Source organism: Alexandromys fortis, unplaced genomic scaffold (genome assembly GCF_014885135.2).
Source record: "Alexandromys fortis isolate MF-2015 unplaced genomic scaffold, M_Fortis_MF-2015_v1.1 scaffold_38, whole genome shotgun sequence".
Taxonomy (NCBI): Eukaryota; Metazoa; Chordata; class Mammalia; order Rodentia; family Cricetidae; genus Alexandromys; species Alexandromys fortis.
The window spans coordinates 5784277-5807921 of record NW_026067916.1 but is presented as its reverse complement, the minus strand read 5'-3'; the positions used below and the strand labels follow the sequence as shown (position 1 = coordinate 5807921).

The 23645-nt window shown below is 36.3% G+C and overlaps 1 protein-coding gene across 2 annotated transcripts in view; it reads right to left on the bottom strand.

Moving 5' to 3' along the window:
• Nucleotides 1-23645, bottom strand: part of Sema3d (semaphorin 3D) — a 181204-nt gene that overhangs the window by 6072 nt on the left and 151487 nt on the right. For both annotated transcript variants that reach the window (XM_050139787.1, XM_050139788.1), the window contains exons 12-17: nucleotides 18211-18433; nucleotides 16494-16582; nucleotides 14905-14946; nucleotides 11467-11624; nucleotides 8897-8961; nucleotides 4936-5075 (exon numbers count right to left, since the gene is read on the bottom strand). In XM_050139787.1, the coding sequence (XP_049995744.1) occupies nucleotides 4936-5075; nucleotides 8897-8961; nucleotides 11467-11624; nucleotides 14905-14946; nucleotides 16494-16582; nucleotides 18211-18433 (717 nt within the window). The remainder of the gene's footprint in view (nucleotides 1-4935; nucleotides 5076-8896; nucleotides 8962-11466; nucleotides 11625-14904; nucleotides 14947-16493; nucleotides 16583-18210; nucleotides 18434-23645) is intronic.

The following is a 23645-nucleotide window of genomic DNA, read 5'->3' as shown; positions in this document are numbered from 1 at the left end:
TCTGCCTCCCAAGTGCTGGAATTAAAGGCTATGTTCTTTATTTTATGTTTTTGAGCTAGATGGGTTTACCCAAGGCCTATCAGGTTGCTTAATGAATTTTTGTTTCTTTTCCAAAATTTCCAAATAAAGATTACTGCAGTGGAATCATTAGTAGAACAGATTTCTATTTCATACATTGAGAAGATTCTTACAATTTATGGATAAAAATCTGTGATGCAGAAGTTAAGTAGTAGATTGGCTTTCACTGCTTTCCATTATTTTTCTATAATGCTTTCTTTCTCTGCTGGGACAGGACACATACTCAGCCTGTGACCCGGAGTGAAAAGGCATCACATACGGCTGAGAAAATTGAGCCTCTCTCAAAGAAATCATTTCTGGCCACTGATGCACAATTTCATGGAATTTTCTCCAATCTAGAATGCTAAGCACAAGCGCCCCTAATGTGAAGAACCCAAACCATTCTTCTAATGGAGACAGCTATCCATTTGCCTAATGTGAGCAAGGATTATATGCTTGCTGTTGTTACCTAAAGCTTCTTAGTGAAAGACAATTCATTTCAAATGAGAAGAACAAAGAAACGGCGAAGGTCATTTAGATACGAAATAGCAGGTGAAGATGAGAGGTGCTCCATTCTTTATTAAGAGCAGCTGGAAGGTCTAATGCATTCCTGGTGTCTTGGAAGAAAATACAATTTCAGGAATATTCTTTTTTCCAGAAAACATTGCCAGAGGGGAACTGGTATCAAATAAGGAAGAAAACACTCATCATTAAAAATATGAAAACCTATAAGCCTGTTGTAAAAAAAAATGTGTTTGTATTTAAGGAAAAAAAAACACTAAATACTTTTCTAATTTAATATTGTAGGAAGCAAAAAATACTGTAAGAAAAAATATATGCATATTTTTTAGGTTTTTCCAATTATGCTCCTAAATGCTACATAGTAAAACATTTATTAAAATAACAAAACCAATAATCATTTTAGGCAAAAAGCAAAAGAAAAATATTACTAAAATAACTGGTTTGTTCTTTAAAGAAATGAAACTTATACCTAACTGTTAGAATAACTTTTTATCTTTGAAAAAAATATAAACATAAAAATAGAAGGTATAGGTATAAATTAATGTGGGAAATCATTGGTGCCTTATTATGGAAGAAGGTCCTAAGCAGAAGTGTTAGGAAATTGTGTACTTAGAAATAAGTAGATTTACCTTATTCAAATATAACACTTTCGTAGAAAAGTTAGAAGTATTAGAAACAAAAGATATATAATTAAGTTACTTAGAATGTGTTACTATTAAATTATTGATTTCTGTAATGTAAAGATGGCTTGAGGAAAGCTTTTTTTTTTTTTCTTTTGGTTTTTTGAGACAGGGTTTCTCTATAGCTTTGGAGCCTCTCCTGGAATTAGCTGTTGTAGACGAGGTTGGCCTCAAACTCACAAAGATCTGCCTGCCTCTGCCTCCCCAGTGCTGGGATTAAAGGTGTGTACCACCACCGCCTGGCGAGAAAAGTATTTTTAAGTGAATCTGCTAACAACTTCCCAAATGATGGACCCCTAAATATGTTACTGAGATAATTAGTGGAGGCACAGAGCTAAGAAACTCAAGAACATTTGCTCACACCTCCTATTATTGAAGGAAGTACATTTTAACATGTGTATTCCTGTGGATTCTGTGTGGATGAAAGAGAGACAATGGTCTGATGTTTATTAACAGGAGGAATCAGGGAAAGCACTCCCAGCGTGGTGGTGAGTACCGAAACTGAATAAACCCAAAATATCACTCATGCTTATCTGCACTAAGTGGTATCATGATTCTCTGTGTGTTATTGCAAGTTTAAAAGCATGTATTTGCTTTCATAACAAAAACAAAATGAAAGGAAAACAGAGCACTACAGATGGAAAAGGCAGACGCCGGAAGATGCTTTAGAAACGTTCAGCTCCATCAAGAAAAAACCAGTATGGCAAATGGCATGAAGGATCACTTCTTTTCTTCGTTAAAGTGATCCCTAAAGTTCAACAGAAGCTCGGGACTGCCAATTACTGTTCTAGCTGCAGCATAAACACCATCAGTTTCAACCAGCCTTCTAAGAGAGTCAGCAGGCAACCTCCCCCAAAGCACCCAGCTGCGAAGTGGCTTGGCGAGGAAATGGTCTCCTCCTGGCACCGAATAACCTGGTGACAGCATCTGTAGCCCAGGAGGCCATGATCCATCCCCTGGGCTTTTTATGAGCAGAGGAAAGATTCCAAGTGGCGACCTTATGAGCGAGGACCAGAAGTCATCCTGCAGGGCAACATGCTTCAAGTGCAGCCAGGATATTGCCCTGTTCCTCAACTCAGGAAGCAGCACTGCGGGTCCTGGACAATGGGAAACCACCCATTTGTGAAGACAGATGAAAATACCAGTTGAAACATTGCAGAGGATATACTTTCCAACAGAATGCAATAAATACATTATTTCTGCTCCATTGAAATTCATGGCGCATGGTACCATCGTGATATGTGATATAGTGCTGTTAGGTACATTAAAACAACGCATAGGAATTTCAGAAAAATGAAGAATGTATGTACAACATAGGCAAATATGGCTATCTACAGCTGGAGGAATACCTCCAGCAGTACCACACTTTTAAGTTAAAGGTCAGATGGATTTGCTATGAAGGACAAAAACCTCTCTAATTAGAGCTAATAGAAAGAAAAATCAAACCCCAGTAGCTATAAAATCTAAAAGTAGCTTCAATTCATTCATAATTAAAATATGTAAATGTAACTAAATTAAATCTGCACCTTAAAATGCCAACAGTGTTCAATATTTCTTTAATAAAGAAAAAGGACTTGTACTTTGAAGTATAATAATTATTATGATATCAAATAATAGTTCTATATAGATTATAAAAACAGATAGGATAATGATGTGGGATTCCCCTCTGTATGCTTTGAATATGTTTTATCACCATTGGTTAATAAAGAAAATGAGTTTGGTGCTCACAACATACTTCCTGTTTACTTAGGTAATATTGTGTCCATTTGGAGTCTTTGATGAAATTGAAGAAAGATAGTTACAAATATAAAAGATATATTAGATATAAAACATTAGACTCAAAAAGATAGGAGAGATGATAGAGTATTTTCCTTAATTTGCCAGATGTAAATAGACTAAATACTGTAACTATAATTCTTGTTAATAACTTTTGTTCTATGTAATCTTGCTATATTATAGTTAAAACCTTCCTTTTAAATTAGACAAAAGGGGAGGTAATGTATGATTCCCTTCTGTATGCTGTGAATATGTTTTATTGCCATTGATTAATAAAGCTGCTTTTGGCCAATGGCTTAACAGAGTAAAGCCAAGCAGAAAGTCTGAACAGAGAGTAGAAAGAGATAAGGAGATGCCATGTAGTTGCCAAAGGTGACAGATGCCCCGGAACCTTTACTAGTAGGCCACAGTCTTTGGTGATAAACAGATTAATAGAAATGGGTTAATTTAAGATGTAAGAGTTAGTTAATAAAAAGCCTGAGCTAATATGTCAAGCATTGTTGTAATTAATATAGTTTCTGTGTAATTATTTGGGTCTTGGGCAGCTGGGAACAAACGAGTTGCCTTTGCCTACAGGATGGACTTAAATAAATATTGAGTGTGTGTATTCCCTGCCTATGTTAGAATTTATGTTTAATGATATCAAGTTTTGTTGATATGTGATATTGTAGAGAATAGAGTCAACAGATAGCCTCAAATTTTGAGTTTCATATATTTATGCATTAAACTTAAGTCAACACAGAGAAAAATGGTCTTTATTCTTTTTTTTCTGTTAATTTTCTTAACACTGACTTGTGATTGCAATATGTTATGAATATTTTATGTCACAGAATAATCATATCCACTGGGACCTCAGGAGCATCTTTTAACTCTAAAAACATCTATTCTGAATTCTGCATTCAATCTTCCACTCATCACAGTGTCTTTTGTGTAATATAAGAATTGTAAACCCTAATAAAATATTATTAGATTCTTTAAAAATTTTTATTTATTTATATGTGTATGGGTCTGAGTGTATGCTAGGGCACAGAGGTCAGAGTGGGCATTAAGTCCCCTGGAATTGTAGTTACAGGTAATTATTAAGCAACCAATGTGGGTACAGATTCAGTAATCTGGGCCCTTCGGAAGAGCTGCCAATTTTCTTAACCATTGAATCATCTCTCAAGCCCTGTTACTGGGTTCTTTTTGTTCTTATTAATAAACATAACAACAATCAATTCTACAATATAGCTTTTATTTCACAATGCTTACAATATTAATCTAAGATTTCTAAGACTGCCTAAAATAACCTCATTAAATTCTGTAACATATATGACTTATCTATGTCATAAAATGTTCATAACATATCTCAGTCTCAAGGCAAGTGTTAAGAAAATTAACAAAATAAAATAAATAAAATAAAACAATTAATTTTCTCTCCTTGACTTAAGATTTATTATGTAAATAAATAAAACTTAAAATCTATACATTTCCAAATTATGTAATTTTATCCACTTTCATCTTATGATATGATTTAATAGAAACTGATATTTCTAGAAATATTTTATTTTGTGACCTAGACTAAACTCAATAGTAGCTGAAATTTAGTGACGTTACTATGGTTATGAAAAGATTGTGTTCTCATCTTAATCAGAAATTGTCTTGAAATTCCTTAAAAAATAAAAATTTGAAAAAAATCATGTGACTATTTTTAAAATATGTATCAGTGCTACATGGGCACTGAATTGGCTTGTTCATATTCCCAAACAATTGCAACCTCTGTTGTTGGTGAGTCTAAACTCTGACCTGTCCTTTCATCAAACAGTGGGGAGAGTGCTCTGTGACACTCAGTGTTGTGCAACTTTCATAAGGAATAGCTGACTTCAGTTTGACAGCAGACTCCTTGCTGCTGACGGCTTACCTCCTCACGATGCTCCTCTCCTGACCGCTGGATGTACCACTTAACAGAGGCTTGCTGAGATTTTGGTATACATTCCAGAAAGGTTGAATTAAATTCAATTCCAAAAATCACCTTTTCATCAGCTGTTTCATGACTAATGCCTAGAAAGCAAACATAGCATTGGAGATTAACCTCGACCTGATTTTAAAAGCAATGGGAAAATAGACTGATTCAGAACAGATGTCGCCACGGAAGAACCATACACACTATTAAAGAGAATGGAAATTCATACTATAATACTGTTATCGAGTATCAGACACTATCCAACAAAGGGATGTTTAAACTACACCTCTATAATCATCTTAGTCTTTAATTGCCATATTACAATTTTTTTAAAGATGTAAAAATTTGAAATATGTAACAATTAATATTATATCTTCATTAAAACCTTTTTATGTCTTTCAATGTTTTTCGTTCTGGAAGAGTAATTTATTTTTTATTAATTTAAATAATTTAATATTTTCATTTTTATTTTTTCTGTATAGGTATTTTGCTTGCTTATATGCATGCATGCATACAATCCCCACAGAGGCCAAAGAAGGTGGCAGATAGCCCAGGGCTGGAATTACAGGTGGTTGTTAGCTGCTAAGTGAGTGCTGGGAAATTGTCTCAGAATTTATCTAGAAGCCAGTGCTTTTTACTATTAAGTCATCTCTTTAACTCCAGCAATTAGTTTGAGAAAACACAGACAGACAGATAGACACACACACATACACACCCACAGAATCGTCCAGGCTTGATGAAATTGTGTGACAAGAATAAGGTCAGTGGTCTGATCTAGAATGGAGACCTTGTCTATATTGCCTGCCATTTTGGTTTTGTAGATACTCTATTTATTAGGTACTTAGTACAAGTCATTTAATGAGATGCTAAGTAGTAGTTTCTCAGATATTTTATTAATTCAGCTGCACTATTTAAAATACATTCTATCCAGAGTATTAAAAGGCTGTGTCCAATGTGGAATATAAAATTTGTGCTCAAATTAATCAGTAAAAATAATGATATCTGCACAGCTTGACTCAAACATTCACTTTCCATCATATGTTCAGATATTGCCTTCTACAGATGAACCAATTTAGTATTTTAGGCATCATCACATGACTAAAGCTATGGAACCAGGGGGACCTAAGGCAGAACACACAAAACAACTAGCATAAATCCTAGAGAGAAAGCAGGAAAGTTTCCAGCTGGGATGGCTGAGAAGGTGTCTTTGAGGAATCTCTGTATCAGAATAACATCCCACAGTGTGAAAATGCAGCTGTGTGAGCTCCTGAAGCAACTACTCACTGCAAGTTGCAACAAGACAAGTAGACCCAAAGAAGGACATGATTGATCGTTCAACACGTGAAAGGCCGCCGGTGAATGAACGGTGAAGCCATAGGTGAGAAGAGTTTACAAGTGGACAGGGAAGAGACAGCCAAACAGGATCCTATAGGCCAGGCTGGAAGCTGTAATTTCCACCAATTCTATAAGGAGATGGGAAAATGTTTCTAGAATGGCAGCACCATATCTGACTGGAGTTTTTTTTTTTTTTTTAAAGAAATTAATCAGGATATCGGTTGCTGATAGACTCACAAGGGGGAACTACGGCAACAGGGAGACTTGTAAAGAGTCTACTCGTGAAGAGCCACAGCTTCGTTGTCACTGGTGGCAATAAGAAGTGGAGTTTGGCCTCAGAGACAGAAAGATTATCAAGAGGTCGGTGATAGACTGTGAAGGAAAGAGAGGTACCAGGAAGATTCCTAGGAGCTTTTCACCTCAGTTTAGTGAATGCTGTCATTATTTACTATGATGAGGTGGTCAAAAAACCATGGAAACAAGAGGTCTTTCTCAGTCACTCATTGTAGACGCTAAATGGGCATTCAAGTGCAGTTTTTGAGTAGGACTGTAAGCTTAATATACAGGACAAGAAAGTTAACTGTGAATTTGAGAGTTGAGAAGACTCTATTGCTACAGTAAGGGAAAAGACAAATGTATGATGAAAAAATGAGTTGGGATGCTCCTAAATTCTAAGTGTGTGAGAAAATGCAGAAGGTTCTACAAGGTAAGTGGTTGACCAGAAAGATGCAATGCCAGAGCAGTGCAAGTGTGCAGAATACTATCTCTCTGAGGCTTGATTGGTTGTTTCTGATGATCTTCTGATATAAATCAGCTACCAGTATTGACTCCACTTAACAAGGATGTAGAGTAAGCTCACAAAACTTCCTAACTGGTAAGCATCCCTCTAGAGAATGAAGTGATTCAAAGAAGAAGGAATTGTAGATTATATAAAAATCAAAAAAATGAAAATTGTCTAATGGATTTGAAATGGAAGAAGTTGCAGGGGAACTCAACAGGAAGGGGATGGGCAAGATGATGATTTAAAGAGGTCTTGTGCAATGGTTTATAGCAGGAAAGGGGTTGGGGGAAGGGAAGGGGATTACTGTGAGTGACTCAGGGAACAATGTCCTTTGTTCATTTCCTTTATGCCACCTGTCATCATTTGACATAGAACTTATTTTTCCTGTTTTCCGTTTGTCCTTTCCCCTAACAAACAAGTGAATATAAAGTCTAGGAATACATGGATAGTATTCTGGTCATTCACACATCCTCAATTCTCAAAACTGCCCCTGGTGTATCTTTTCATTTCTTGTCTAAAGGATTGAATTCATGGCACGCAATGAAGTTCACTAAAGTGAACAATGGACATAACAGTGAGTCACTTTCACATTAGAATTACAAGGTTTGCACCCTATTCTATACCACACCTTTCTGCGCAGACGGATGAACTTATAAGTTAAAAACACCACTGTGTTTTACAATCAAGAAATGACTTCTGGCCCACCAGTTACAAACTATGAGGAGTTAGGTCATTTTTGTTCAGTTACAAACAATATGAAGAAAGAGTGTGTGTGTGTGTGTGTGTGTGTGTGTGAGAGAGAGAGAGAGAGAGAGAGAGAGAGAGAGAGAGAGAGAGAGAGAAAGAGAGAGAGAGAGAGATCTCAACACTCAGGAGGCAGATAGGAGGGTCTCTGTGAGTTAAAGTTCAGCCTGGTTTACAGAAGAAACCAAGCTTCAGGGAAGTATGCCAAAATACATAGAGACCCTGTCTCCAAAGAACAAAACAAAACAAAAAATATGCATGTATATGTTTGGGGGTGGGAAAATCAGAAGACAATAAATAAAACCTCAAAGCTATAGTTTTTAGAGTTAATTTTTTTCCATATTCAAACGCAATCACCAAACCTCCTTTCCAGCATCCTACCTCTTCCCTACTCAGATTTTCAAGCTCCTCTATTCTGAGGATTGTTTCTTCTGAACAACATAGCCTTTAGCAAACTCTCCATTTACTAAATTTCTGTATTACTAATTGTACCTTATGACATCTCCTCTGAAGGGCATAAGCACTCTAAGGAATTCCTTTGTCTCGCAGTACACACAGATCAATTAAGGACATATACAACTTACTCAATGAGCATTTACTGCTTGAAGGTATGCAAGAGTAAGTGAATGAAAATAAAGTTCAGACCACCTAAAACTTTGTTCTAATAAGCACTAATTTTTTTTTATCAGACCTTCCTGGGAGGTCTTCACATTTCCTCAGGATTCTTAAATGTTTGGGGCTAAACCCTGTTTTGCCTCTAACAGAATCCTCCAACTTTAAAAGGATGGATAAGGCACTAAAGAAGAAACACGTTGTGGCTCAGGAATTTAAAAGACATATGAAACAAATCATGATTTAACAAAGGGTTATTCACTTAGGCAACTAGACAGGGAACTCGTTTATAAAAATCCTGTTGCTTTTCCAGAACATAAGCATTATACAAAATGAGATAGTCATATGTATGGTTGTTTAGATTCATATAGAAATTTTTAAAAAGACTCAGGAAGAGAAGGATTATCATTTTAAATGGTAAGAAATGTGCATCAAGCCCATACTTACTGTCTTCTATGTCCCAGCACTGAGTGATTGGGTCCCCATATTTTACATCCTGGCGTCTAGCTCGCCTATGGAAAGAAAATTAAGCTAATTAGATCTTCAAGTATAATTGGAATATAAAAAGGCTGTGTCTCATGCTAACACTAACTGAGACAAAATGTACTTGACTTACTGTGCAACCTAAATGCAGGTCAGGGTTGCCATCAATCAAACATTAATTTAAATTCTTGTGGTAGAAAAGTCCCAACACAACAAATCCTGTTTTGCATTAAGATGATCAGAATTTCATTTAACTACTGCTCTTTTTCTCTGGCTTCACAAGTTATTCACTAGAACAGGTTGAACATGACTAAGATCCAGGTTTATACACAAGACACAGAAAGAATTCTTCCCCTCCTGCCTGCCAAAATCATAATATACAGAAGTCTTCCAGTGAGTAGGAAAATGCATATAAACAAAAAATTTAATTGTGTCGTTCATTCTATTACACACTTTATTCAATTAATTAGGGTCAGCCAGAAAGAGAACTACAAGTTCAATATGACATGCATGCATATTTGTTATTATTGTCAATAAATAGTAGCTATCCTGGTAATTATGAAAATAATACAAGAAATTTTGCATAATGTTATATGTTTTCCTTAAATTAATACCTATTTAAGAAGAAATGCCACATGTCTACTTAATCTAAGTATATCTTACTCCTTAATATAGTTTCACTGTCTTTCTCTATTTTAAATTTTTAAACAGAAAGTATTTCAATATGCACATAAAAACATTAAAGTTGTACATATTAACATTCTACTACATAATATTTTTATACATAGATGTAACTGTGAGATGTTACAATAGGGTTAAATGTATTTATCTCTTTAGATACTGCTTTGAAATAAAAATCTTCAAAATCCCTTCTGGTTTGTTTGAACTGTACAGTCCAGTGTTATTATCTATACTCCACATTACGACACAACACACCAGGATTTCTTATTCCTATCTAACATTATTGCTAAATCCTCTAGATCCCTTCTTCCCTGCTACGCTCTGGGGTCCATGTCGTCACTTCAGAGATCAGAGACACAGCAGTAAACTTTCTCAGATGCTTGGAGTGCTCCCCAGGGGCACAGCTGACCAGATGACAACCTTGGAAAAGAGTCATCCATTGTACACATCTGTAGCCTCTGATGGACATTATGTTAGGTGAGGGAGCACATCACAGTGGCATGTCTGTGAGATCAGAGATGCAGTCTTGGGAAACACAGGGAGAAAAAAATTATGATGCTGTAAGGAACATAAGGTCATGAATGTTTTTAAATCTTGGCTTCTTCAGGAACAGGATCAATTAATCAAAGAGAACATTTATTGCGAAGTAATGAACACTCTACTTTTCAGCTTCTAGAAAAGAAATCCCCAAACACTCATTAAGATGACTCTATTCTGGGCAGACAAGTTTTAACAAACTGTTGGCAACTTTTAACTCCGAATAATCATATTTACCCACTTATGCTTAATGTATGGACTTAAAAGAATATAAAATGTGTCTCGGCTTTAACGAATATGTGAAGATGTACAAAAGACCTACAATTGTTGAGTCCTAATGTTTAGAATCGGATGGATTAGTGAAATATTTAACCTAAAATAAATGTACACGTGATAGTGAAACTAATACATGTTCTTCACTTAGAGCACTAAAGACACCCAAAGTGCCAAGATAGCTTAAAAATGAAGGTAACCGAAAGCATGTTATAATTTGATAACAGTTTTATCTAGGACATATACTTTGAATAACACCTTAGCAAATAATATTACTACCATGTACATACAAAAATATGGCATATGGATGCAAAATATCCATCTAACATGAGTATTATTGGCCGGCATTCATATTTTTTCTAATGTTTTTCTTTTAAAAATAGTGTCAAAATGTGTATGTCATAACTCTGGATAACTTGTACTTGTGTGTGTGGAATAATGCAATGGCTGAGCTTTCCTGGATATAGTCGAGTGTTTATAAAATAAAAAGCTACCAATGTCAAGGCAGCAGTTTATTGTTGAAGCTGATCTGAGTGACAGAAATTGACAAATTATAGCTGTTAGAGTAAAAATAAAATTGCATCAAATCACTAGATTACTGTGGTCTTTGTCTGCATTTCTGCAAACATGAGTACTTATGAGCAACGTGCAAAATAATAGATGTGACTATGTGCATCTTTAGAAGTCCGAGAGAAGGAATGTAATAAAACTAGCTAACAAGAACAATTCTGAGAAGTAAACAGCATATCACTATATAGCTCAGGCTATTCTGGAACTCACAGCAATTCTCCTGCCTCAGTCTCCTGTGTTGTGCAAATACAGGCATGAACCATTATGGTTGGCTGTCAAAAATGCTATATATAATTTGTCAGATATTTTAAAATTCCATATTTCACAATTTCAGAGCATCTGTTCAGTCTTCCGACTTTAATATAAAGTGACTGAATATTTTAATTATAATAATCCTTCCACAGGCCAAGTTTTCTATTTGTCTTTAACTGAAACTATGAGAGAAATAGTGTGGGAGAGAGAAGCGTCCTGACCTTTTGGAAGTGGGTGCGTATCTTGAGCAAGCATTTCCATCCCAAGCACAGTAGGGGTCTCTGGCAAGACAGCAATCTGCGCAGGCTTTCCCGTAGGTGTCACATCTGTGCAAGGAGAGCTGCACCAATCCATCCCAGGAACCAACGTACAACTGTTGCTGCAAATCAAGCAGAAGAGAATCAGCGCCATCGCTCACATTAGTCTTGAGAATCTCCCTTTTCTAAGTAACCATACAATAGCTCTAAACCCATGTGTAAGTGTCCTGTTATCTGTAAACGCTGATGCAGAATTGTGAGGAAGGATAAAACAAGCAAACTTTGCCCACCCCTAGCCAGACTCTGATTTGAAGATTTCAATATGAAATCGACAACTATTGTGGAATATTAGTTTAAGATGTGTTACATTCGTTTATGCTATAGAATATTTGTTTAATGGTGCAAAGATGTGTTGCATTCTTTTATGTTTCATTTGTTTAACTGTAAAGTTGTGTTGCTTTGGTTTCCTAAAATACCTGATTGGTCTAATAAAGAGCTGCATGACCAATAGCTATGCAGGATAGAGAAAGGATGGGCAGGGCTGGCATGCCGGGAGGATAAATAAGAGAAGATAAAACAAAAAAAGAGAAAAGAAGGAGGAGTGAGAAAAGGAGAAGAAGAGGACGATGCCAGGGCTAGCCACACAGCCTCAGAGCCACACAGCCACAGAACAACACAGCCAGCCATCAAGTAAGAAGTAAAGAACGATATATAGATAGGATAAAGAAAGGTAAAAATCTCAGAGGCAAAATGTAGCTAAAGAGAAACGAGATAATTTAATTTAGAAAAGCTGACTAGAAACAAGCCAAGCTAAGGCTGAGCATTCATAAGGAAGAATAATTCTCGGGGCTTTTATTTGGGAGGTGGATATTGGGCCCCTAAAGAGTAAAATCAAACAAACAAAATAACAACAACAACAACAACAACAAAAAAAACTCCAACTAAAAAGCTACTAACAACTACCGACAATATTCTAGAAAGCTGACGTAGGCTAGGCAATAATTTAAGCTAATAAGCTGCTAGACTATGGAATTAAGATATCATTTCTTTCTCAGTAGTAGAAGTTGTACTTTGGTAGATGCTAATAAGCATTGATATTACAGGTAACATTGATGGCATGCCTCTGCCATGGTTCTCAACAAGAGAAATGTCTAAAGGAGACCCCTGACACTATTTTCTTTAAGATGAACTGATCCCTGATAGAATACAGGTATAATACTGGTGATTAAATGCTTGGTGTCTACATCATAAGGTATACTGAAACAATGCTATATCATAAAGCAAAGGCAACAGGATACTGGAAACAGCAAATAAATTACACTTGCAAAGTTAGTTCTGAGATTCATGCAGTACTCCCCATATACATCCATCTGAGCATCTGCAGCAGAGGAGATGAAGACAGAGGAATAGTGTCAATGATAAGTCTCAGCCTATGATTCTCAAGAACTTAAAACTCTAGTGGACCATTCTCAGCTTTGAAATGAGGAGAAACCTCACAGAAAAGACTATAGCATAAAAGGCATAGAGGTTACCAACCTATGGGAATCTATTGCCTGTTAGATTCTGTTAAGACTTCCTGTCATTAAACACAAAGCATTCTGTTATCTTCTTTCCCACAATTCTCTGAAATGCTTATGGCAAATGGCTACACTTTCCTCATCACTCTCATCATCTTTACTAACTTCTTTTCCATCCATGAAGCTCTAACCTTTTTCAGCCTCTTCCCTCTGCTGTGGCCTTTGTTTTGCTCTGAATCACCATTTGCATAAATTGTTTGCAAGGTTCTAACTACTTTTCTAAGGCCAGCTTTTCTTCATAACCACCACCTCTGCAGAAGACCCACTCCCTTTTCCACAGACAGATCTTTCTAAAAAGACGGTCTTCTTCTGACATTCTCTCGCTTAAAAACCATAAGAGCTTTTGTTCTTAAGCTGTTAAACATCATGGGGGACAGGTAGAGCCTGACATCTCACGCTTCCTTCTACAGAGTCATCTCTATCTTCCTTTCACCTTAAGTACGTATGTTTTGGATCAACTTTTATACACACTTGATAGAAACAGGTGTAGACCTTCATTTTCACATTCTTATTTGCTCATTCTATCTAGTGTACTGTATCATTCATTTCTCATTATGTCTCTTTCTTCTCCTCCCAACCCCTGGTCTTCTTGGCTCACTTTCAAGCTACTTTCTGTCCTTTGTCTTTGTGGTATATGCTTCAATTATTACTCTCTGTTGTTGGTGTACTTCCCCATGTCAGTTCTGTCCAGCTAAGCTCCTGTTTAGCGTTACAGCCCTCATTCTTCTCTGTATCTTCAATGCACAATAGCAGAGATTCAAGTACTAAAAGTTATTGAATGTGTAATTCAATGAACAGAACTCAGAAGCAAACCCATTTAGACTTTCCTCTAATGGAACTACTAAGTTTAATTGTAGCAATGCCCTACTGTGGAACCTATGTTATTAAATGAGTGCCTTAAATCTTGAGGGTTTTTGTAGTGTAGGAATAGAATGGTAAGACTAAATCTAGTCAACGTAGGTTATACTATAACTGCAAATCATATTATATATATTTATGATTACTAAAATTGAACATTAACACTTACATCACTTTGCTTACAATGTTGGCATATTGAGTTCTATTTAAACTTACAGCAGAATGGGGATATCCGACCATGGTAGGAGAGGGAAAGTGCTTGTCTAGTATTTACAATGACCTAGTGTCAATACTCAGCATGGAAAAAAAAAAAAAGGAACCCAGCTTTTTCTCATGCCTGTCAATAAACACAGTACTTAGGAGGTAGTGTCTAATTAGATAAAAATATCCTGTTCTCCCCCCCCCCTGCAAAAAGTAAAAATTAACTTTCTTAATAAGTGTAAAGCCCTAGGTTTGATTCCAAGCGAGTAGAATTAAATAAACATTAAATTCATAACAAGCAAGAGAGTTTTCTGGTTGAAAAAATTGGTTCTGAGAGTTTGCTATTGAGTAACGTGTTGAAGGCTGATTCTTCAGTGTTGTGTACCTTGATTCATATTTGAAATTCTAGGTTCCCTAATTAAAAACCCCCTTTCAAGCCTTGTGATTGGAATCTTAAATATGTGTCTTATGATGTGAGCAGAAATACAATTTCAGGAGAACAGACACACACTCATTTTTTTTTTCAGAGGCAAAGAGAGTACACACTATTTACTATCCCATTAATATTTTTCTCTCCATTCTCCCAAGGCAAGGCTGAAATAGTGACTTCTGATCAATCAGAGGAGGAGAAACAGGCAACCTTAAACTTTCTGCATTATTAATGAGTTAACTTCCAGTCTCCAATTTCAATAGACTCAGCAAATGAACTTTGATTCAGGGAACTTCAGGCATTGGAAGTTAATTGGTAAACAGAAAATACAAATACCTGCTTCAGAGACAACTCCATGTTCAAGATGGCTGTTGGGTGCTGCAACAAACAGAAGCAAAATGTCAGTAAATACATTTAGAGCTTTATATTAGTCAGTATGCTGGTTTTTGTCAAACTTGGCTGTTCAGACTCTCAATGAGAGGAGAATATGACCTTACTACTTAATGGTTTCTTGCGGTGTGTATTGGTTTTATCTTATTAGACACGAGGAAAATGCTTGAAGTGTCTTATCAGAGAGAACCTAGCCGACTGTATGAGGAAATGCTCTGTTGAAATGCCTTCTAGTTATTAACAAGTTTTCACTGCGGTCTAAACCTGCGTATCTTCATGTTGGCATATAATTCATACGAGTGCCGATAAGAAGATCTCCATCCTTATTTATTCCTCCATTTTGATGTTACTTGTATCAAAGATTCAAACTTGTTTAGGTAGCAGCATTTGCAAAATTAAAGTTCTGCTGTTGAAGATAGTTCTTATGTGACCCCTCAAGGTGTCATTATTTGCGGCTTCATGATAAAATATAAAAATATAGACAGACAGACAAATAGATAGATGGATGGGAGGATAAGAGGAAGAGGAGGAAGAAGAGGAGGAGGAGAACAACTTTGATCACGGAGCTAACAGGCAATTCTTGCCTCTAAGATCCATTGGAGAAGATTTGTTATCATATAATTATGTGCCTGTTCATGATAGAAATTCCCTGAACCTCTGTTCATTCACCCTTATGTTTGACATCCACTTTTCCCTTAGGAGCCACCCAGGATTTTGTTTTGGAAGAGGCCAGATAGCAGGTCTTGTTCTTGTTAACTTCTTGACCACTATTATCATCAGAATGTAAACAGGATCCTGGAAACCTCAGCATGATAATTAACTTTAGCCCTTCACAGAGGAGGACTCCCTCTTTCCAGGCAATGGATGTTTACATGGAAACAGTTTTTAATAAACTTCTTTAAGAAAACAAAAACATAAAAGAACATATTTCTAAGAAATATAACATTATTTCTAATGCCTTATTTTTCATGAAATAATTCTAAGTACCACAGAGTAGCTACAAGGAATTCCGGTCACACTACAATGTATTTATTGTTAAAAACATAATTTAAAACAAAGAACTCTTCCTCCAGGCCTCCTAATTCCCTTCAGGAGGCGAGAGGATTGTGGCGCACATAACTTGCTATCACTGAATTTTTTTCCAGTACAGTAAATCAGGACTCTTATACATGATTCATAAACCTTTCCAGTTCTCTCAAATTCATTTGGGGAAGAGTTGCAAAGTAACATTCATAAAGTAGAAAAGCATCTGGGTAATAGGAGATCCCAGGCTTTGACTCAATGAGGCCACTTGACTGACTATATGCTTGAAGAATGCAGTAAGGAGACACAACCAAGCAGCTTCTTTCTGTCAGTGGCATTTAGCAGCAGAAGTGAGTGCTTTTCACACTTCCTTATGTCCTGTTCCAATGTTTGGCCAGAGAAACAGTGGAAGTACATTTCAGTGACTTCTCCAAGGAAAAAGAGAGAGAAAAGACAAAGTGTGCGTCACTGCGCAGTCTCAGCCTCTGTCCTGAGCCCTGAGCCCCTCTCACCTTGAACACCTGAAGCTCCTCCAGGACTACCTCTTCCATGTTCCACTTCTCCTTGGAAATGCTGACAACTTTGAGGACTGTTCCAATGTCTGAAAAAAGACACGGACTCCTAACACCACTGTTTAGCTTTCAATATTGAGTTGAATGAATATATCTAGAAATCTTAAAAATTCCCTCTCATTTGCCCAAATAAAGCCTTGGGAAATGAAGCCTGCTGTGAATGTCATTTCCCTTTTAGAGAAGATTCTTATAAATAGATTAAAAGTAAAATACATAGTATTTTCATAACTGCATATATATGACTAATTTATTATTATTTGAAATAACAAGTAAAATATATTTTATTTTTTAAATGTTAAACTTCTAAAATAAAAATTACATAAACCTTTTTTTATTTTCTCTTCAGTAAGATTTACATAGTGATTATATCTGTTCAATTATAAACACTAAGAAAAAATATATATGATTTTCTAAAATGCTAAAAAATGGACCAGAAGACATTGGAGACCATTTCATGGTAAAGCTTACTAATCCTTCAAATACAGTGTGCTTTCAGAATAATTGTTAATGAGATTAAAATTTAAAGTTGATTCAAGTTATTTTGACTCAAACTTAAAAGAAGCTATAACTTTAATGAAATATAATAAAAATGATGTTTAGAAATGGTATCTTAAATAATCATATAATGAATGAAATGGGTCTCTGTAGCATGCCAGTATAAAAAGATAATGTAACATTCACTACAAACATAAAAAGAGAGTTAGCATTTTGCAATTTATCTATTGAAAATATATTTTAAAATTCTGATCGGGGAGCTTGAAAATAGGGACATATAGTAATTTCAGAATGTGTAGAAAGTGCCAAGATTATTTAATTTTCAAAAAGTGACTCTAAGATGTTCAAAACTGCTAAATACATTTTTATAATACATAATATACTTTTTGAAGTCCCCTTATTTTTCTCAGGAAAGGTTAGGTAGTACCATCTAGTGGCTGAGTGCTCTTTATGGAACTGAATTGCTAAGAACCTATGAATGAGCTTTGGATGACCAGTGCAAATTAAATTTAGCTCATGAGAATTAATAACATACTAATTAAAGTTCTGACCCTTAAATAGTCATCTCAGCAGTCTCGGAAATGGAGTATCCCCTGGATTATCTGGGGTTTGCACTTGCTATTTGAAACATAATCAGGCTTGACAGCTGGTGACAAAGGCCCTAGCTATGCCATGATCTTTCCATATAAGCTTAATTTCTGCAAAACTAGTGTAGTGTTTAGATGTTAAATAATTCTAACTGTTTCACATCATTAAGAATTTGTTCTAATATATGCCCAGCATTTAAAATTCACTAATTTCCTATTGCAAAAATGCTCAGTTCATTAGGTAGCATATATACTACAGTACCAAGTTCTGAGGGAACTTGCTGTCTTTACTGCCACTAGAATGGTGGTATCACATAATGTTTTCCTTAATTTTGAGAATCACCAAGTAAGCAATAATACTTTGTGTGAAAATGTACGTATATAAATATATACATATAAATGTAGACATGTATTTGTGATCATCATTTGAATGCACAGGCTAAACCATTTCAGGAAACATTGTATTAACTGATCTTTACTTGATTTTGGCTGACAAATACTTTGGAAGTTTTTGTTTTCTTCATCCATGAGTGATCACTTCAATTTCTTTGACTGTAAGTGTGGTTTGAGGGTACCTGTTCCGAGAAACATGACATCATACTGTCCGTCTTCAGCAACAACGTGATCCACCACTATCTGGGTCAGTCTGTAGTCCACATTGATTCTCTTGAAGGTAGGTGCTCCTGCCACTGGGTACACCGACTTATACATCACCGGGTGGCGCCTTATGAAGCTTACGACGTCGTCAGGGAAGTCTCGGGTGGATTTAATCAGTGGATCATAAGTTTTGCTTGGACACTGAAAAGAGATGCGTGCCGGAATAAGGCCCCTGAGAGCTGCATGCCGTGGATCAGAGCAAATAGATAAGCGAGTGGAGAACTCCCACCAAAGTGCACCAAATGCAGTCTACCTCCAATGGAGGGAAACCTGAGTCTCTTCATGTAAACATCCATGATTAGGTGATGTTACCTGAATTTTCTAAACTTTCCCCGGTGTAATCTTACTTTCTGAAAAAGATTATGGTTTTGAACGGAAATTAATTTTTCTAATCGGGCATTATGACACTATCCCTGTAGTTCCGGAACAGGGTCAGTGCAGGAGCATCCAGGCTCAGAGGCAGCCAAGACTAATGCAAATAGGTCAGCCCATCTTTTATGATAAAATATCTCATGACCCAGCCCCAAATTTTCCAATGGTGGTACTAGAAACTTATATGGAAAAACTGTCATGAAAATGATCTATGAATTCAAGAATGTGATGGAAAACTTTATTTTTACATTTAAACATAGTTAGGACTCTTTTCCGATTTAATTACATTTATTAAAAAGTATAAGGAACAAATCAACATGTCACAACATTCACTCTAGAAGAGCTTTAATGGTTGAAATTTCAGCTATACACTTCTGCACTGCAGCTGTGAAAATTAAACTCTGTCCTATCCTGCATGTTCTTCCCCTAAGCCTGGGCTCTGTGAATATATACTCCAGGCCACTTCCTACCTCTGCCTAAAACCGCTTCCTGGGAGCGCATATTGAAAAAAGAGTTAGCATAAACTGCCCTCTGGTGGTCAAACTTAATTTATATCAAACACAACTTGATATAAATTCACTGAATTTGATGTGCAGTTATCCAGACTAAGGAAGGAATGACATTACCATTTGAACATTTTACAAGGTATGTGTTTTTTCATTACAGGAATTTAATTTACGTTTCAAAAGCTGTATCCTAGAAAGTTGCCTTTAGTAGGAAAACATTATCACATTTTAAATCTTAATGGACATTTTTTAAAATAAAAACTATATTTAATCAATGCAAGTTTATAGAATAAAATGAAAGATATCAGAGAAAACATCCATTAAAGGTATTTTAGAATTATCAAAATAAAATAAAACTAAAACGAAACAAAAAAAATAAAGTTTTATAAAAAAAGATGACACAGAATAAAATTCCCACTGGTGAAAAGCATTTAAATTAGACATTAATTGTAATCATACCGTTCTTCAAAGTCTCCTCCTTGACCAAGAGGGGCATTATTAGCTTATGATCGTGAAGTAACTGATCATAAATAGCTTTTAACTCCAAATTTCATACCAGTAAAATCATAATGACCCATTATGAAAGACAGAGTCTACCCAAGAAGTTGTACTAAAAATTTAAAAGACCCGTTCATGATTTTCTAATTAATTTAAGAGTCTCTATCTTCTACAAAAGTTTTCATGTCTTCCACTAAGAAACTGATCCTTTGTTGATGTCTAGCCCTATGTGTCCCGGGTTCTCACGAAAGGGATATGTCCTGCGCCGCCAGCCATTTGCGTGCTGCCACTGAAAGTCGGTCTGAAGATCAAAGTCTGTGTGTCCCTCACTGCCTTCTGCATTTCCCCGTCACCCAAGAAGAATCTGTCAACTTCACTGTGGAAAGAGCCCTTTATTAAGTAGACTGAGTCAGACTTCGAACGGAGATAGGCACAGATAATACTAGGCTTTTTGCTGACTAGAGATGCACATTTGAGTTTTACTTGGCGGCCATTTCTGAAGGGTCTCATATCTCTTAACATCTTCAGTTCAATCTGATTGATTTATCGTTAAAAGCAAGATTTTTGCCTACATCGCATGTTGGAAAGAGCCCTTCAGCTTAACTTTGCATTTGTAGTTACACAGTAGCCACAGTTTCAAAGTACATAATTCACAAATGAAGATGCCCAGCTGCTATGCAGGGAAAACATTAAAGAAAGTCACATAAAGGACAAACAAACAAATTGTAAAGAAATACCACATCTAAGAAAAGCCATATTTGGTTATTAATTTTCCTTTTAAGGATTCCCACTGAAGCTGTATATCCTAGGTGTTACTGTGGGATATGCATATAGTCTTTTAAATTCGCAACCATTGACATCATTCATCGAACTATCCCACCCCACAAAGCATCTTTAATTGCTTTCCGTGCTTTTGTAGCATGCATTTGCCGCCTATGAAAAGCAGGAATTATGGTCGGTTACCCGAGTTCTCTTTGCTCAGTTTAAACATCGAGAGAAGAAAAAGATTGAACAGAAAGCTCTCAGTCAGGCTTTAAAACGCCAAAACACTGCTGGATATGTGCCCAAGGTTGAAGAGAGAAGACGGTCCACCTAGACAAACCCGGAGATGCTAGGGTGCGGCCCTCAGCATCCCGCCCTCCTGGCTTGGCTGTGTGAAGCGGCTGCAGTTGGCTAGGTGTGACCCAGTAATAATTGGCAGGTCTGGGTGTTTGTATAGGGCCTTCAGGAGGGCAGCGGGAAGCGGTGGATAAGAAGAGAAGAAAAATGGTTTTTGAGAGACCGTTGTGGCAAGGCACCAGACAGCTGTGAAGTTTCTCCGCTCAACGCTGTCAGCTGCTTTCTGAGCCCTCCAGGTCCCGTTTTCCTCTTAAGCTAATCAGAGGAATGAGGAGCGTGAGGGAAGTCATAGCTCAAGGAGAGAACAAACCGGGGGAAATCAACAGTACGATTTATGTGTGATAAGTAAAAGAAAGACGGTTTTTATTTTAATTTGAAAATGCACATTTTGTAAGTGGAATTTTATCCCCCGATTATTCCTCTAAAGATCAGTCTGAAATAGATCGGCAAAGAAAAACCCTGTATTAGGAACTAGAGGAGATGGGGAGGGGAGATCTGATTAATATATGGCCATTGGGGTGTAGTAACAAAAAAAAAGACCCTTTATTAGTGATTGTGGGGGAGATCTGCCTAATACATAGTCATTAAGGTATAATAAACTATGCAAAAATTAATCCAAAGAACTTGAACTTTCTAAACCTTGCTCCCTGTCCATCAGATACCCCTCCTTTTTTTTTTCTACAGTAATTCCCATAATAAAAAAATCAGAATACTATTGCATATAGTGAGTAGTTTGAAAACTGAGGACCCCAGTTGAGGCCAAGGTTGTGTCTTTTAAACAGCTGAAAACCAAGGTGAAAGTGAGTGCATGTTTAAAATAAGCGGACTCTCGCTGTTCATGGAGAAGTAGCCTAGATCTAGTTCGTCATGGGGTGGTTGTTGTGTCAGACTTCCCAGAAGGCTCAGGTTTAGAATGATGTGTTTCTCGAGGTAGAGTGCTATTGCCAACTTTAAAACCAAGAAATTCACAAAATTCTCATAGTATGTGCAGTGCCCATAATAGAACAGTGTCCACCTGGAAAGCTAAAGCTATGAAAATCAATGATATTACCTCTGACTCCATTTAGTCTCAAAAAAAAAAAAAAAAAAAAAACAACAACAGAGGATTAGTCGGAAGAATTGTTTGTTTTGATAATTAAAACGCAGCCAAGTAAGTTGACGGTAAACACAGTAGTCATTCAGAAGGAACCAAAGGTGAATTACTACTTTTTACAAAATTTGAAAACTGACTAGAAATCGTTTCTGGGTAGTGGATCACATCTTTCTTACAAACATCTACACTGTAAAAGTCAATGTTCTTTTCAGCTTTGGACAGAAGAATGCTTTAAAACTGAAATCTACTTCTCAGTCAACACTGGGCAGCATCTTACATTAATATGCAAATTATAAAAATTCCTTATCAGGAGTTGGGGAATAGTTCAGTCCATAGAATGCTAGCCACACAAATGTGAGGAACATGAATTCCAATCCCAGGCAGCCAGTTTTCTTTGAACACACTTGTAATGCCAGCATTGGAGGTACAGAGAGGACGATACCTAGGGCTTGCTGGGAAGATATAAGACAGTACTGGCAATTTTGTGATCTCCTCCAGATTCACCGAGAAAGCCTTCCTCCAAAATAAAAATATACAGAGAGTGATAGAGAAAGATACCCAACACCAGCTTCAGAATTCCAGATGTACATACACACATGTATACACGTAACACATACAAAATAAACACAGCAGACACACACACACACAACTTTCTTGTGAACACAGAATAAAACTGTAAAATAAACTTCCTTATTTGCTAAGATTGCATTGAATTATTTCTAATAGATCAAATCTCAAAATTGAAATCATCCTTCACAGATCTTCCTGAGATTGAGGTATTTTTCAGACTATAGTTTTTATCCTGCGTCCAGTTTGGCTTTCATGTCTGATTTGTAACACTCTTTGTTTTACTTTTGTTTTGATGTTTCATTTCAGTCAGAACCTCACTGCACCAAACAAACAGAAAAGTAAAGATACTACAAATTCACCTGAACAAAACATGGTTTGCTAGCTGTTCTTTCCAGACACCAGAGGGCAGAAGAATCACGGAGGGAAAATCTCTGTGACTCTGCAGGTTTATTAACTTAAAGCATCATGGACTAGGAATTGAGATTTGGCATTGGTCCACAGTGGTACAACATCCTACCTAAAAGGAGGAAATTAAGCAAGATAAAATGACCCGTGCCTGTAAGCATTTAACTAGGGTCCCTCTTGGGATATAAACTCAGTGTTCAATCATAAAAGTAGTAATATGGATACAGAATATACAAAACCAAAGACTCTAACCAATGCACAAGAAGTAAATTCTGTACTCAGCAAATCTTTCACCGAAGTTAGAAGTATTTCCTTATATTAAAATAAAAATATCAAGTGTTGCAAGGCTACAGAGCTTCATTATACTTGTCTAGAAGACAGACCAGGCCGAGGAGAAACAATTCAAGATTCTAGTTGTAAGTATTTATGAAAGTGTCGGTCATAAGCAATGTTCAGTTGCAATTTTATATAAAATGTCTGAATTGGAGCAAGACCATAGCTGTATAGTTTTGTATTTTTAATAAGCACAGATAGGAGAGTATGGCAGAAAATTATATAAAACAAATATAGTTTTAGATAGGGTATGTTGGCATATATTTGCGAGGGAAATGTTAAGAAAGAGGTAAATATTATATCACAGGACAAGGGAAAGACTAACCATAAAACTCCGCCCAGCCAACCCTTTCAGTCTGCTGCTTGAGTAATATGAGATTGGGTATACTATTTAATTATTTTGGACACTAATTTCCTCCAGTGTAATATGAGGGTGAGTTATGATGTCTCTATCACT